Genomic DNA, 13,991 nt, shown 5'->3' with positions numbered 1-13,991 from the left:
GCTGGGGTGATGGGAGGGCAGGGACCCCCCCAGGGAACCTCAGCTCCTTCCATGTGCAGGACACCCATGTCCTTCCCAGGTCCCCCTCATCCTTCCCAGCCCCAGTGCCCCCTCCACACCTTCTGTTCCAGCTGCCGGGCCTTCTGCCTCCTCAGGAGCATCTGGTTCCAGGCCTCCTCGTAGGGGTCAGCCACAAGCGTGTGCCGGTTGTAGGAACGTAACTGGGAAAAGGTCCCAAGAAAAGAAGATGGGTCAGAAACCAAAAAAACCAAACCCACCCAGGAAGGCCAAAGAAGGTCAGAGTACCAATTCCCTCCAAGGTGGATGGATGGATGGATGGATGGAACAGCCACCAGTGGGCAGAGCATGTCCAGGTAAGCTGATGGCACATCCCTTGTGTGCTAGGGCATGTTTGATCTTGACCCAGTTTGACCCAGCAAGGGTTTGCATGCTGGGCTCAGCCACCGACTGGGCCAGAACCCTCTCAAGGGCTACCCCAGCACCAGCCCAGTAGCCAAAGCCTCCTGGTGGTGATGGGAAACCAGACCAGGACCACGAGGATCAGCCAGAGCAGGAACACAAAGAGCAGGCAGGAATGAAGGGCTCAGTTGGCCCTGAGGGTTTCTGGTTTGAAGGGGCCCTGAACACCCCCAGGGAAGCAAAGGGGGCACGTGGGGTGGCAGGGGACACCTCACCCTCTGCCTGGTTTTCTGCAGGTTGTTGCGAAGGATTTTGCGGATCTCCTCCTCCTTGTCCTTGGAGAGGGCTGGAAGGATGCGTTCCACAGGGAGGGTCTTGGGGTTGATGTTCCTGTGTGGACACAGTGGCACGATGATAGCCAGGGCAGGACCGAACGTCTGCTTGCCCCGTGGCTACGAGCAGGGAGTGCTCAGCCTATGCCAGGAGCCTGCTGGAGGCAGAGGGGGCCCTGGGGACTCACTGGATGGAGACAGTGGAGACGGCAGAGGGGATTTTGCCGATGCCTCCGCTCTCCACCAGCTCGATGGCCTGCTTCATCTCCATCTTGTGGTAGAAGGCAATGAGCTGGGGCTCCTTGGAGCGTTCCCCTGCGATCAGGCACTTCTTCACATACTTCTTGTTGAAGCGATTCAACCTTTCCAAGGACAGGGGGAAAGGAGGAGAAGAGAGAGATCGGATCTCCTCCTGCCTCACCACCCACTCCCCGCTCCCTGGCCCTGGCCCAGCAGAAGATGGTTCAGTTTCCACCAGGATAGGTCAGGTCAGACCATCCCCAAAGTCTCTCCTGAGCCAGGCAGCCTCCAGAACACCCACCAGATGCTCTCATCCACCACGGGTGGCCCTGAGCTTCTGCAGGGACTGGCCACCAGCAGCTCCCACACTGCTGTGGGCACGGTGGTGTGGAGGAAAGGTGGAGGAAAGGAATTACACCCAGCTCAGGGGTGTAACTCATTGTGAGGAATGTGTGGAGCTGCTCCAGCCTGGGGAAAACCCCGGCATAGAGCTGGAGAACCTGCCAGGTGGGGGGGATTCAAACTCTTCCCCATAGTCCCTCAAGTCACCACACCTCCCCACTCACTTGTCCTTCCAGTGGTGATGCCCATAGTGACCACAGATGTCCTCAATCCCTGTCAGAAGGTGATCCAAGAACTGGAAGAGAAGGTCCATGCTGCAGGCAGCTCACGGGGCTCCTGCCCACCCTCTGCCCACCCCAAACCCCAGGCTGACACAGGGGTGAGGGCACTCAAGGGGTGCAACACCAGGGCTGTGGGTCCAGGAGAGGCCTCAGGAGGGCAGCAAGGTCCTACACAACCGGGGTTCTGCTGCTCTATCAGGTACCAGGGAGGTCTGGGTCGGACTGGACGACACAGACAGGGGAGAACCCTCGCTCCGTGTCCCCCCCCTTACCTTGGGCACGGGTTTAGGGGTCCTGCTCTGTGAACCCGCCCGGTTACAGCAGTGGAGGTGGCAGAAGCAGAGAGAGCAGAGGACTACAGCAGCGTGGGAAGGGCCGGCGGGGTGCAGGGGGTTACCTGCGTGTGGATCTCTTCGTTGATGGAACGTTTTGTCTCTTGTTTCTTCTTCACGGCCAGCAGGTCCACCAAGGGACGGATGGTCATGCCCTAGGGAACAGGGAGGAGAGGGTCAGACCACCCCCCAAGGCACAGAGATGGGAACAGGATGGGTTTGGCACAGCTGAACTCCAGGGACGGAGCTGGGATCGCCTGGCAGAGCTTCTGGAGAAGGGGGAGGGTGACAGGGGCAGGGATGGAGGTTGGGGATGTGCTCCTCACTCTCCACATACATATTTAGGTTGGAACTTGGGAAGGATTTCTCCCAGGAAAGGGTTGTCAGGCTGTGCCCAGGCTGCCCAGGGCAGGGGGGGGAGTCCCCATCTCCGGAGGGGTTTCAGAGCCCTGGAGATGTGGTGCTGAGGGCCATGGGTTATCAGGGGTCTTTGCAGAGCTGGGGTAACACCTGGACTTGGTCACCTTTTCCAACAAAACAACTCCAGGACTCTGTGCATCTCACTGCAAACCCCTTTTCCCGTGACCACCTACATCCCACCAACCTGCACGAAGACTGTGAAGAAGATGACAGTGATGATGGCTGTGAGGAACATGTCCCTCATGCCAAAATGCTTATAGTCCAGGAGGTAGCAGAGGGAGAAGGCGATGGCTCCCCGCAGGCCCCCGTAGGCGATGATGAACTGGTCCTTGGGTGTCAGCTTCACAATTCGGAACTTGTTGATGAACCAGGTGAGGACCAGGACACCTGGGGGAGTGGGGCAGGTCCTCGTGTGAATGGACAGTGAAGGATGCCCTCCAGCCCTAAAGACCTCCCCAAAAGCCCAGCTCAAGTGTCAGCCCCTCAGGGCCATGGGTGCAGGTGAGCTCTGTCCTGCTCACTCGTCCCAACGCCCCTCACCAGCTTCAAGCCCACGTTTAGCACAAACTTGGCCTCATCTCCCCACAAAACCAACCACCAGCAAGGCTGATGCCCACGGCAGAGCACCCAGCCAACTCCAAGCTCCCCAGCAAGGCAAACTTGGACCTGGTGGCCCTGAGAGTTGCCCAGGACTGTCCCCAAGGACTTTGCCACCACACTGACACCTCACCTAAAACCCTTGCGATGAGGCAGAAGAGCAGTGTGCTGATGACAAAGGTCCAGTTCCAGTAGTGGTGGCCAGCAACGGTGGAGACACCCAAGAAGATGAAGATGAGGGTCTCGCTCACACTGCTCCACATCTTAAGGAAATACTTGATGGTGGTGTGGGACTTGTGGGAGATGTTGGCTTCCACATAGGGTCGCATGACCACGCCGGAGGCGATGAGCCTACGGGCAAGGTCATGGGGGACTCAGCCTGGGGGGACACAGGAAGAACCCCAACCCCTGGCCCTGCAGCAGGTTTGTGCTCTTATACCAAACCTCAGAGCAGGTCTGGGCTTGTCAGACATTCAAGGCCTCCAGAGAAGGCAACATGAGGTTTTTCCTTCCTCCTGGCTGAGCAGGAGTGAGCACTGGCCAAGCACAAGACCAGGTTGTCTTGAGGCTCAGCAGGTCCTGCCTGCTGCTGTGACCAGGACAAGGGGCTGCCAGAGCCCTGGGATCTGTGGGCCAACTCCAAAGAATCCCTTCCTCCATCTTCCTCCCTGCCTCTCCCAGCCCAAACACACCTCTGACTTTCACTGGGCATGTCCTGGCCATGCTGGGCCAACCCCAGCGATGTGGTTCCCACCCGAGTAAATCCTCCAAATAGTCTTGGGGGAGGTCAGGGGGGGACATCAACTCATCCCAGCCACCCCACCCAACTCACGCCATGATGCCAGAGAGGTGGAAGAGCTCAGCAGAGAGGTAGGCCATGTAGCTGTAGAGGAAGACGAAGAGGGGCTCGATGACACGGATGTGGGAGGTGAAACGGGAGGTGAAGGCAGTGATCACCCCATAGATGACTCCCACGAAGACACCACCCAGGGACACCACGAAGAAGCTGAAGAAGCCCAGCAGGATGTCGATAATGGTCACCTGCTCGAAGGTGGCAAACTCCTCGAAGAGGTGATAGAGGACCTGGGAGAGGGAGAGTGGAGAGAAGTTGGGGTTCAAGCTGCCCCCCTGGCAAGAGACAGCCTCAGCCTGGAGGAGACCTGCTTGGGGATGGTCCCAGGGGAGAAGCAGCAAAGGGAACCAAGGCCCAGGTGCCAGCAAAGGTACCCAGACCCACAGGGACCTGCTCCCTGTCCTCTGGGGCTCACAGGGACGTGGTGCCATCACAGAGGTGTCAGGGACAGCTCTGCTCTCCCACCCATCCCTGACCACGGTCCCGGGAGGGCCTCTGGTCAAGGTCTGAACCAGCCAGGGACTGTTCCTGCTTCCCAATGAGCAGATCCAGGCTGGGGGGATGCCACACAGAGAGGAAAAAGCAACATCTGGCCAGAGGACAGCCCAAACCCTCCATGCAGCTTTGGACAACCTTGCAGGAGGAGCCCACCTCGGGCTGTGCTGCCTTCTCCCACCTCCTGACACATTTACTGCAGAGCTTTTAAAGCCAACTCAGGGTGGGCAATGGGCTCCAGGGTGTCTTCCAGGGGACACTTGCAGGGACAGATGTGACAGCAGGAGGCAAAAGTGTTCTCCAGGGATGGAAGCAGAGAAACACGAGCCTGCAGGGAACCCCTCTGGTGAAAGGTGGGGGAGAAGTGCCTGGGAAAAGCTTCGTGGTGGGACAGCATGTTCCTCATCAGGCTCTGCAGCAGGCTGAGGTCCCAAGCAGACAGCTGGGACGTGGGAGAAGAGCCAGGAAAAAGCAGTGGGTTGGAAGTGACCGTAGAGGTCAGCTCTGCAGAGTAGAGGAGGAGGAGGAGATTGTGCTGACAGCCCAGCCAGCACCTGGACATGAATGTCCTTTGGAAATGACACGGCCCCTGAGCTGGGTGGCTCCCAACCTCCCAAAGGTCCCTTCAGAGCTGCTGCTTGGTGATGGGGCTAAAGGGGGGCTGGGTGGGCTGCCAACCCAGCCCCATAGCTCTCCCACCACCACTGGTTGGGTCCTGGTCTCCCACCTCCTCCTTGGTGAGAAGCAGACCATGGGAGGAAGCAGGCAGGAGGGAGCAGCAGCTGCCTTCCCTGGGGAGGACAGGCATGAGCACGGCAGCAACTTCACCCAGATCCTCAGGAGCTCAAGGTGCTGGGCAAGGTCCTGCTCTCCATCTGGCTGAGCAGAGTCCAACCCTGGTACCACCACCCTGAAACGTTCCACCCAAAGCATCCCCTCAGCAGATCCCCCTCCTCCACTTACGACCGTGACGGCATCGTTCAAAAGGGACTCCCCAAAAACCAAGATGTGGAGCAGCTCGTTGATGTGGATCTCCTCAAAAACAGCCAGCACGGCCACCGGGTCCACAGCTGAGATGATGCTGCCAAAGAGCAGGTTGGCCAAGAGGCCAATGTGGTTCAGGCCAGGGCCACCGAGCTGGCACACGGCGTACATCAAACCACCCAAGAAGAAGGCGTTCCAGAGCGTCCCCACCACGGCGAAGATGAGGATGGTGCCCAGGTTCTCAGTGAATTGGCGTAAAGGGAGGAAATAGCCAGCATCCAGGATGATGGGTGGCAGGAGGAAGAGGAAGAAGATGTCCGAATTGAGGATGGGGGGCTTTTCCCCCACCCCTTTGATCAGCCCCCCAACCAAAAGGCCCACCACGATCAGCAGGCAGCTCTCGGGAACGATGTTGGACACTGAAGGGATCACGTGGAAGCCTGGAGAGGAGGGAAAGAGAGCAAGAAACAGGTGAGTTACACAGCTGGAGGATGTTCTCTCCAGGAGAAAACCCCTGCAGGAGCTAGGGATGAGATCCCAGCCCTCCCTGCACTATCCAGGATGATTTGCACTTTGTGTGCCTCAGTTTCCCCTCCTAACCCCCTTCTTCCGAACACTCCCAAGCTGTCAAGAGGGCAGTGTGGCTTCCCCAGGCCCACATATCCTGGCATCACTTGACCTCATCCCAGAAAATCCAGGGACTCCCAACTCCAATGGGCACCATCCACTCTCGGGGCACCTGGAGGGGTCTCAGGGGACCCCCAGCCCCCCCGTGACAGCTGCTGGTGGCACAGGCAGTTCTCACAGCAAAGCTGTGCCTGGCTCCAGCTCTTCCCAGTGCTGGCATCTCCCTCCTGTCAGACAGCAGGCTGCTCACCCAGCCACAGCCTGTGCCAGGCACTGGCAGCAACACCAACTCTGTGCCCGTCCCCAGGTGACCCTTAGGCAGGGGACAGCTTTGAGGATGATACTGGAGCATCTCCTTCTTCCCCTGTAGCTTCAGGAACAAGCTGGGAGGTTTTCTACAGGCTGCCTGACAGAATCACAGAGTCCTTTTGGTTGGGAAAGACCTTGAAGAGCATCAAGTCCAACCATAACCTGACTGAGCCAACCATTACCCCAACTCTACTGAATCCAGAGCTAAACCACATCCCTCAGCCCCACATCTACACAGCTTTTAACCATCTCCAGGGATGGGGATTCAATCACCTCCCCGGGCAGCCTGGCCCAGTGTTTAAAAAACCCTTTCAGTGAAGAAGTTTCCTCTCATTTCCAATCACCTCCAATCATCTCACCTCCCCTGGTGCAACACGAGACCAGTTCCTCTTGTTCTGGTGCTTGTTCCTGGAGAAAAGAGACCTTCCCTGCAGGCAGGGCTGCTCTGAGGCGTGGAGCAGGGCCTCGGGGGTGTAGGACTATTCTTTGGGGTCAAGGAATGGGGGAACTCAAGCCCAAATGCTAGGATTGAGCCACCCAACACAGCCCTGGCAATGCGGGAATCTGTCTGATGCCAACCCAAGCAACACCTCAGCCAACGCACCCATATCCACAGAAGGATTTCAGGTTCCCTGGATCCTCTCCCAGGCTTTATAATTATTATTTGGAACCGTGGCACATTTGTTCCCTGGCAAGGGAAGCAGTTTAAAATAAGGAACCCTGCCTTGGCATCCCGTGTTCCTCCGTTCCTTCCGATCTGCCATCTGCACAGCGTTTCACAACAGCTTCAGAAAAAAACACTACCAAACCCTCCTGCCATGAGCCACCATCAGAAAAAAACCCACCACAAAACCCTTCTGCCATGAGCCACCATCCTGCTGATGAGCCAGAGCTGCTCTGAACACCCTCCTCAAGCCTGCAGGGACCACATCTGTGGCTCATCCCTCCTCCAGCCCAGTGGGGAAGGCGCCGCATGAACCCGGCTCCGGTGGGAGAAGCAGCAAAGCAGCTCCTTCCCTCAGCCCTTCCTGAAGGATGGGCAGGGACTCAGCTCCCATCACGGGCACGGCCACACACAGGGCTCTGGGAGCAGGATTTGACCTCCAATTGCTACCTGAGCTGTAGGGGCTGTGGCTGAGGCCAGAGGATTCATCACACCCAAGGGGTGGCTGGGCAGCACTCAGCTGGTTCCAGGGGGGGCTGAGGTGCTGGAGGGATGGGGGAAGGAGTCTGGTTTGTGCCTCAGCAGCACCCATTGCTGAGCAAACCTCGGGCTGGGGCACAAGGAAAAGTTGGGAGGAGATGAAAAGCATCCAAGCTCTCTCCCAGTGCTCTCCCAGTGTTTGGCCACCTGCATCCCAGCACCTCCCGGGCTGGATGTGCTTCCAGATTTACCCCCATGGGGTTTTTTCCTATCTCCAATCCCCTCCCAGAGCACTCACAAGCTCTGAGCACCCTGGCAGTGAGGGAAATAATCCCTTTTCCTAGCCCAGCAAACACCAGGACCCACCAGCCCTTCCAGCCCAGCAGGCAATTGCCCTTCTCAACAAACCCCAACCCCGGCTGGAACCAAGGTTGAAAGTCACACAAGCAGCCAGAAGCCATCAAGCAAATCTGGTTTTGCTCTCCAAGTATGTTCAATCATGAATAAAACACAACCCCCTGACAATTACACAGCTCTCACTCCTTCCCCAAAGGCCCCAGGATCCCATTAAACCGGAACGTTCGCGTGCTGCTGTGAATTCAGTGTGTTAGAGCCTTTTTGTAGGGCCCTAAAAATACACTTGCATGGGCTGCATGTTAATTATGCCTTTGATTTTGCTGTGGATCAGCCACTTTTCAGATTTTTTTCACTCACCCCATCTCTTCACTCTGTATTTTTAGAGCTCTCCAAAGCTCCTCGGTACCAAGCAGCTGGGGCTGGGATCCTGCTGGGATCCTGCTGGGAGTGCTGGGCCAGCAGCCTGCTTTGGGATGGGGGGGAGGGATGGAAAGCAATGCTCCCACTGTGGGGGTGATGCCAGGCAGGGGGGAACCAGCCTGAGCCCAGCTTTGTGCCTGTATTTCTTTCCTGGAGGATGAGGAAGGATGTGGCAGGATGCTGGGTGAGGAGGATTCCCAGCCACAGGTACAGGCAGGGGAGTAAGTCTTGATAATAACATGAAGAAGAAGAGGAAGAATTAGAAGCCTTAAGGAGCCCAGGTCCCTGTTCCTGGATGGTTTTCTTGCCCAACACTTGGCTGTGCTGCTTACCTGACCCACTGCTGTCACCCTTCTGTCCCCAAATGTGGTGACCCTCCTGCAAACTGGGACTCATCTCCCACAGCAGCTGCTGCAAATCCTCGGTCACCAGACCCAGGACAAGCCAGGAGGCAGAAGGGACCCAGCAAGACCCCCAGTGCTCCTTCATTTTCCTCTTCAAGTGCATTTTGCTGCAGAAGAAGGGCAGGAACTGGCATCTCAGAGGTCATCTCCCAACCCTGTTTCCCTGGGAGTGACCTGGCACCCCCAAACCCCAGCACAGAGCACCCGTGGTCACCTGGGTTTTTCTTCCTTTGGAAAACAAAGTCCTTGGGAGCAGTTCCCCCCATCAAACACCACCCAAACTCTTAAAAGCAAGAACTTCTGAGCAAACAGCAACCCTGAGAGCTTGAGCAAACAAGGAAAAGAAAATCCAGAAGTGAATTCAAACAGTTCCTTGTCTGCAGCACAGCCCAGCAAGGTGAGGATGGGGACCTCCTTGGTGGCCTTGGTTTAAGCACCTAAAGGAGAGGAGGAAATCTCCATCCTTTAAATTAAAGAGATTTGGGGCAAGGAAAAGCATTACAAGTTGATGCCAGTGCTGCAGAAGTTTGCTGAGCAGCTTCCAAGCACCAACCATCTCCACTCCAGTGCCACCAGGGGCCATCTCCTGGGGACAACAGCAGGGATTTGCCTCCAGCAGCATGAACCACTGCTGTCTGTTGGATTTTGCAACAGGGCTAGATGCTTTTCTCCTTGGCTGTTTTTATTTTAGAGGCCACAGAAGCTGAATGAAGACATCTGAGCGTGACAAACCACCTGTGGTCTCCAGCTTTTACAAGGACCCCTCCTCACCCCAGCACACAGGAGGGGCTCCCATCTCAGCTCCTCATCCCCATCCCACCAAGGGGGAGCTGGGTGGCTTTTCCCAAGGCTCTGGCTGCTGGTGGATTCAGTAAATATTTAATGTAAATATTTACTCCCAACCAAACAGTGTGGGAGAGACTCCAACCTACCTGTGCTTTTTGTTTTCCTTTCTTGTATCTGGGTTACCACAGCCCCAGCACAGGCCCTGGATGCTCTGCCTGGTATTATACAAGCTTGATTCAACACTGTCTGCTCCTTTGTTGCCTAATGACTCAAAAAACCCCCCAAAACTCACTGTATCTGATCTACCTCCAGCCTCAGCCTGAGCAGGAAGAGCCTGAAGGGAGAGGGAGATGGGTGGGAGGGTGCTGGGCACCCAACCCAGACCCAGCACCCCCACCAGTGTTTGCCTGAGGCCACACTCCTTGCACTGCAGCTAAAACCAAGGTGATCTCTGTGCCCTAAACTGCTTACAGCAACTTGGAAACCCTCTCTCAAGGCCTCAAGGGGTTGATTTGCAGCTCTGAAACCACCAGCACCTCTCGAGGTGGCCCTGGTGCTGGGAACACCCTGCAAAAGGGAGCAGAGAGCATCCCCCTTTGCTCAGGAAAGCTCCAAGGACCAGAGGTGCCATGTCCCACAGCAGCTGTAGGGTCCTCTCCCTCCCTGCCTGGTGGCATTTCCCTATCCCTCCCTGGGAACTGCTTTCCCAACACCCCCAGCACTGCAATCCCACTCCATATGGCACAGGACCCAAGGTCAGGCTTAGTCAGAGCTCTGGCAGAGCTCCCCGAATTTTCAAGACCTCTCTCCAAGCAATGTGGGCAGCACCTTTTAGTAACAGCTTCATCAAAGCCTCAAAAGAGCATTTATGGTGGCAGAAAGGAGGTGAAGCCTTCACATGCTTCCTGACTACATCTCCCAGCTTGGATCCCACCATGGGGACAGTGCTGGAGCTGGAACATGAAAAGCAATGCCCTAAGAAATGGTGGTGTTGGAGGTGATAAAAAAAAAGGGAATTTGGCTGGGGTTAACTTCCCCTCCTTTTACAGAAGGAAGAAGAAACATGAAGGAGGAGGAAGGAAAACCCACTTCACACACTTGGCTTGGTCAGTGTTGGAGTTGGGAAGTGGGGAGGAAGGTGGCTGGGAAGTCAGAGGGTGAGGGTCCAGCAGGGTGAGGGTCCAGCAGGGTGAGGGTCCAGCAGGGTGCTCCGACAGCTTTCCCTCAGCTTCCCAAGCACCCAGGGTTGGAAGCATTGCAGGAAAACTGAGCTGCTCCCAGGGAAATGCCTGCTAGCTAAGAGGAGGCACAAGAAACCACAGCAGTGACAAAACCACCCCACCCTCTCAGGAGTTTATTACAGCCCCTGCAGGCTCCAAGAGAGAAATCCCACAATTATCAAGCAGGGATCAGGCAGCTCTTCTCCAGCTCTGGGTGATTTTTTTTTTTTTTTTTTTTTTCTGAAAGGAGGCAGATGGGGGGTTAGGTGATGCTCACTGCATCCCCTGGGAATCCTGGCTGTTTGTTTGGGATGGGGTGGTGGTGAGGCTTGGGTGCTGTGGTGCTGGGAAAGGCGTGGGAGCAGGCAGGGGGGCCAGGAGGGAGAGCAGGCATGCTCAGAATAGCTGCCCTTCTGAAGGACACTGCAGAGAGCACACACGTGTGGCAGCAGGACCAGGGCCCTTCCAAAGGCCACTTTAACCCTTTAAGACACTGGGCTGGCAGGATCTGGGTGGGCCATCCAGATGGAGCAGCCCCCCCAGTGCCACCAAACCCACCACCCCGGCAGCAAAGCAGGCAGGAGGGTGCAGGCACCTTCCTAAGCTCCTATGGGACACAGGGACCACTGAGAGCCCTGGCACATGGATGCTTTGCTGGATGAGCCACAAAGTCACTGATGTGTCACCAGCCACGGGGAGTAGCCATCTGTAAAGCCAGCACCCAGCTCTGTCCCCTTATTTTTTCCCTGCTTAAAAGAAAGGACAGAGCGGGGAGGAGGGCTGGGGCTGAGCTCCAGGGTCTGCAAAGCACCAAGACCACCTTGACCTGGCCTTCAAGCTCTGTATTTTGGGGTGGTAGAAGACTGAAGATGTGGGACTAAGCCTCTGGCAGGGTTAAAGCCCTGCAAGGATGGTGATTAAGAAACAGAATGTTTTGCAACTGGTTCCTGGAGGAAAATCCATCTTGAGCTCCCAGATTTTGGCCCCAGCTTCTTTTCATTTATCCCCTTTCCTCCCCAAAATAGGATTTCTCTCTTGCCCCACCTGACCACCAACCCCTGCTGCAGTTGCCTAAAGATCAAGCAGGTTTTGCTACTCCACAGAACCCCAGAATGGGAGGGACCTCAAGGGTCCCCTGCTCCAACCCTTCTAACAGCATTGGTTACATGAGATGTCCCAGCACCCCATCCAGCTGAGTGGCCTCCAGCACACCCCTCTGGGATGCCTCAGTCCCACCGTGCAGCTTTCCTTGGAAAATGGAGCTGGATCCACCAACCTGCCTTGCAAATTCAGGAGTGAGGGCACGGAGAGAGCTGCGTGCGCCCGGCACCAGTTGGGATGGGGGAATCTCCAGGGAAGGGGAGGAAAATTGAACTTGCAAGAAAGGAATTAAATAGCTGGTGATTTACACCTAAAAATAGAGCGAGGCCACGGCTGGTGTCACCCTGCAAGGGGGGGAGGTAAAACCATGACACTTAAATGACATCCAGAGCAGCTGGCAAGCTCCAACGTCCCCAGCTGCCCCGACCCTCCAGCCCTATGGGCACCAAGGGGGCTCAGGACAGCACCTGGGGTCCTGCAGAAGCTTTAGGTTTGCCAAATCCTTTTCTGCTTCACCACAGAACATGGTTTTAATGCAGGGACAGGTCCCCCAGGTGCTGGTTTCAGGAGCTGGGGTTGGTTGGGGTAACTTTTAAAAGCAGCATCCACTGGTCTCAACGTTCAGAATGGAAAAGCTTGGATTTTCCACCCCAGAATGACATTTCCTGGTTGGAAGCTGACTTGGGGTTTGGGTTTTGTTGTTTTGTTGTTTTTTTTTTAAAGATACAGGTACAGACAGAGCTCCTGAGCCAACCAATTTCCTCCAGAGCAAACCAAACATTTGATTACAGCCTCATTATTTTCCTCTTGCTAATTAGGAGGAAAAGCCAAGAAGCAGGGAGGCAATTAATTTTGACTGCTCTTTGTGAATCACTGAGTTCATGCAGATACCACCCAAGGGCCACAGAGCCAGCACCCACCCAAACCACTCTGGGGGCTTGGCACACAAAGAAGGCACAGGGAGAGAAGGGGAAAAGAAGATCCCCAGCCCTAATTTGGGGAATCAAGCTTCTGCACCCCAGCCCTCTGCAGGGAGGGGTTAAAATCCAGGAGCATCCAGGTATTTTTCAGTCTTTAAGCAGAGGGTGCAATAATTCTGTCTGCTGCAGGCAGGGCACGTCTGCATGGGCTGAAGGTTGGGAAGGAGACAAAGGTGTCAGACACCCTGACACAAGGTGTCCACCACAACTCCCAGACCTCAGCTCCCAGCTGATTGCCCACAACCCCCCCCAAAATGCTTTGTTGTCATCAACAGCCATTAAGAGCCCATGTTAGCTGCCAAAGGGATGGGGTTTGTTCTCTTTTGATGTGACCTTTCCAACCCCTCTGCCTACAGACCTTGCACAAACAGCTGGGTCCCACCTGGCCACCACTGAATTTCCCCTTTTTTTTCCCCTCTCTTCCCCCCAGACTGCAAACAAATGCAAAGTTTGCTGTGATAGGAGCCCCAGAGCCTCCTGGTACAACCTCCAGCTGCACGCAGTGCTCAGCCCTAACACCTATGGGGAGGCAGGTGGGCAGGAGAAGGTGCCTGCACCCTGCCTGCTCTGCAGGAGATAAGAGCAGTGGTGATAGCATTGAGCCAGCCCACGAATGAGTCAAAACCTGAAAGCTACAGCACAAAAAGCAAACGTTGTCAGGTACCAGTCTGCAGCAGCCTCCCTGCAGATTAGAATCTCAGACTGGTTGTGGTTGGAAGGGAACTCAAAGCCCCCCCCAGGGGCAGGGACACCTCCCCCAGCCCAGGGTGCTCCAAGCCCCATCCAACCTTGGACACTGCCAGGGATGGGGCAGCCACAGCTTCTGGGGGCAACCTGGGGCTCAGCACCCTCACCCCAAAGAATTTCTTCCTCGTGTCCAACCTCAGTCTCCCCTCTGCCAGTTTAAAGCCATCGCCCCTTGTCCTAGCTCTACAAGTCCCTTGTAGAAAGTCCCTCCCCAGTCAGCCACAGAGACCAGTAACTTTGCACTGGCACTCGTGCAAACCAGTTTGCTGAAGCCCTTAAAGCACAGCCACGTCAGCCAAAGTGCTCAGGCCTGCCAGCACAGCATCACAGCACCAAGGAAGAGCCCTTCACCCCCAGCAAAGGGCAGACAGCTTCTCCACACCTCCCTTGCCAGGTGGGGGGGGATGCAGCAGGGCTGTCATGTCAGATGGTTTCCCAGTTGCACCATCTTCCTGCAGCAGCTATTTCCCACTGCCAGGCCCTGAAAAAATCCTCTGGTGGGAAGGGAGACAAGTTTAGACACCCTGAACCCCCCCAGGAAGCTGAAGAAAGCTGACAGGCACTTATCTTTCCCAGATCTCCCTGTCCCCTGGGTGCCTT

The 13,991-nt window shown here is 56.0% G+C and overlaps 1 protein-coding gene across 1 annotated transcript in view; it reads right to left on the bottom strand.

Moving 5' to 3' along the window:
• The window catches only part of SLC9A1 (solute carrier family 9 member A1), a 29,481-nt gene that overhangs the window by 2,750 nt on the left and 12,740 nt on the right, over positions 1-13,991 (bottom strand). The window contains exons 2-10 of the mRNA XM_030464388.1: positions 5,276-5,736; positions 3,797-4,047; positions 3,098-3,315; positions 2,552-2,754; positions 2,013-2,102; positions 1,559-1,629; positions 941-1,114; positions 696-810; positions 120-221 (exon numbers count right to left, since the gene is read on the bottom strand). Coding sequence (XP_030320248.1) covers positions 120-221; positions 696-810; positions 941-1,114; positions 1,559-1,629; positions 2,013-2,102; positions 2,552-2,754; positions 3,098-3,315; positions 3,797-4,047; positions 5,276-5,736 — 1,685 coding nt within the window. The remainder of the gene's footprint in view (positions 1-119; positions 222-695; positions 811-940; positions 1,115-1,558; positions 1,630-2,012; positions 2,103-2,551; positions 2,755-3,097; positions 3,316-3,796; positions 4,048-5,275; positions 5,737-13,991) is intronic.

Source organism: Calypte anna, chromosome 23 (genome assembly GCF_003957555.1).
Source record: "Calypte anna isolate BGI_N300 chromosome 23, bCalAnn1_v1.p, whole genome shotgun sequence".
Classification (NCBI taxonomy): domain Eukaryota; kingdom Metazoa; phylum Chordata; class Aves; order Apodiformes; family Trochilidae; genus Calypte; species Calypte anna.
The sequence above is the reverse complement of the archived record's forward strand: the minus strand, read 5'-3'. Positions and strand labels throughout refer to the sequence as shown.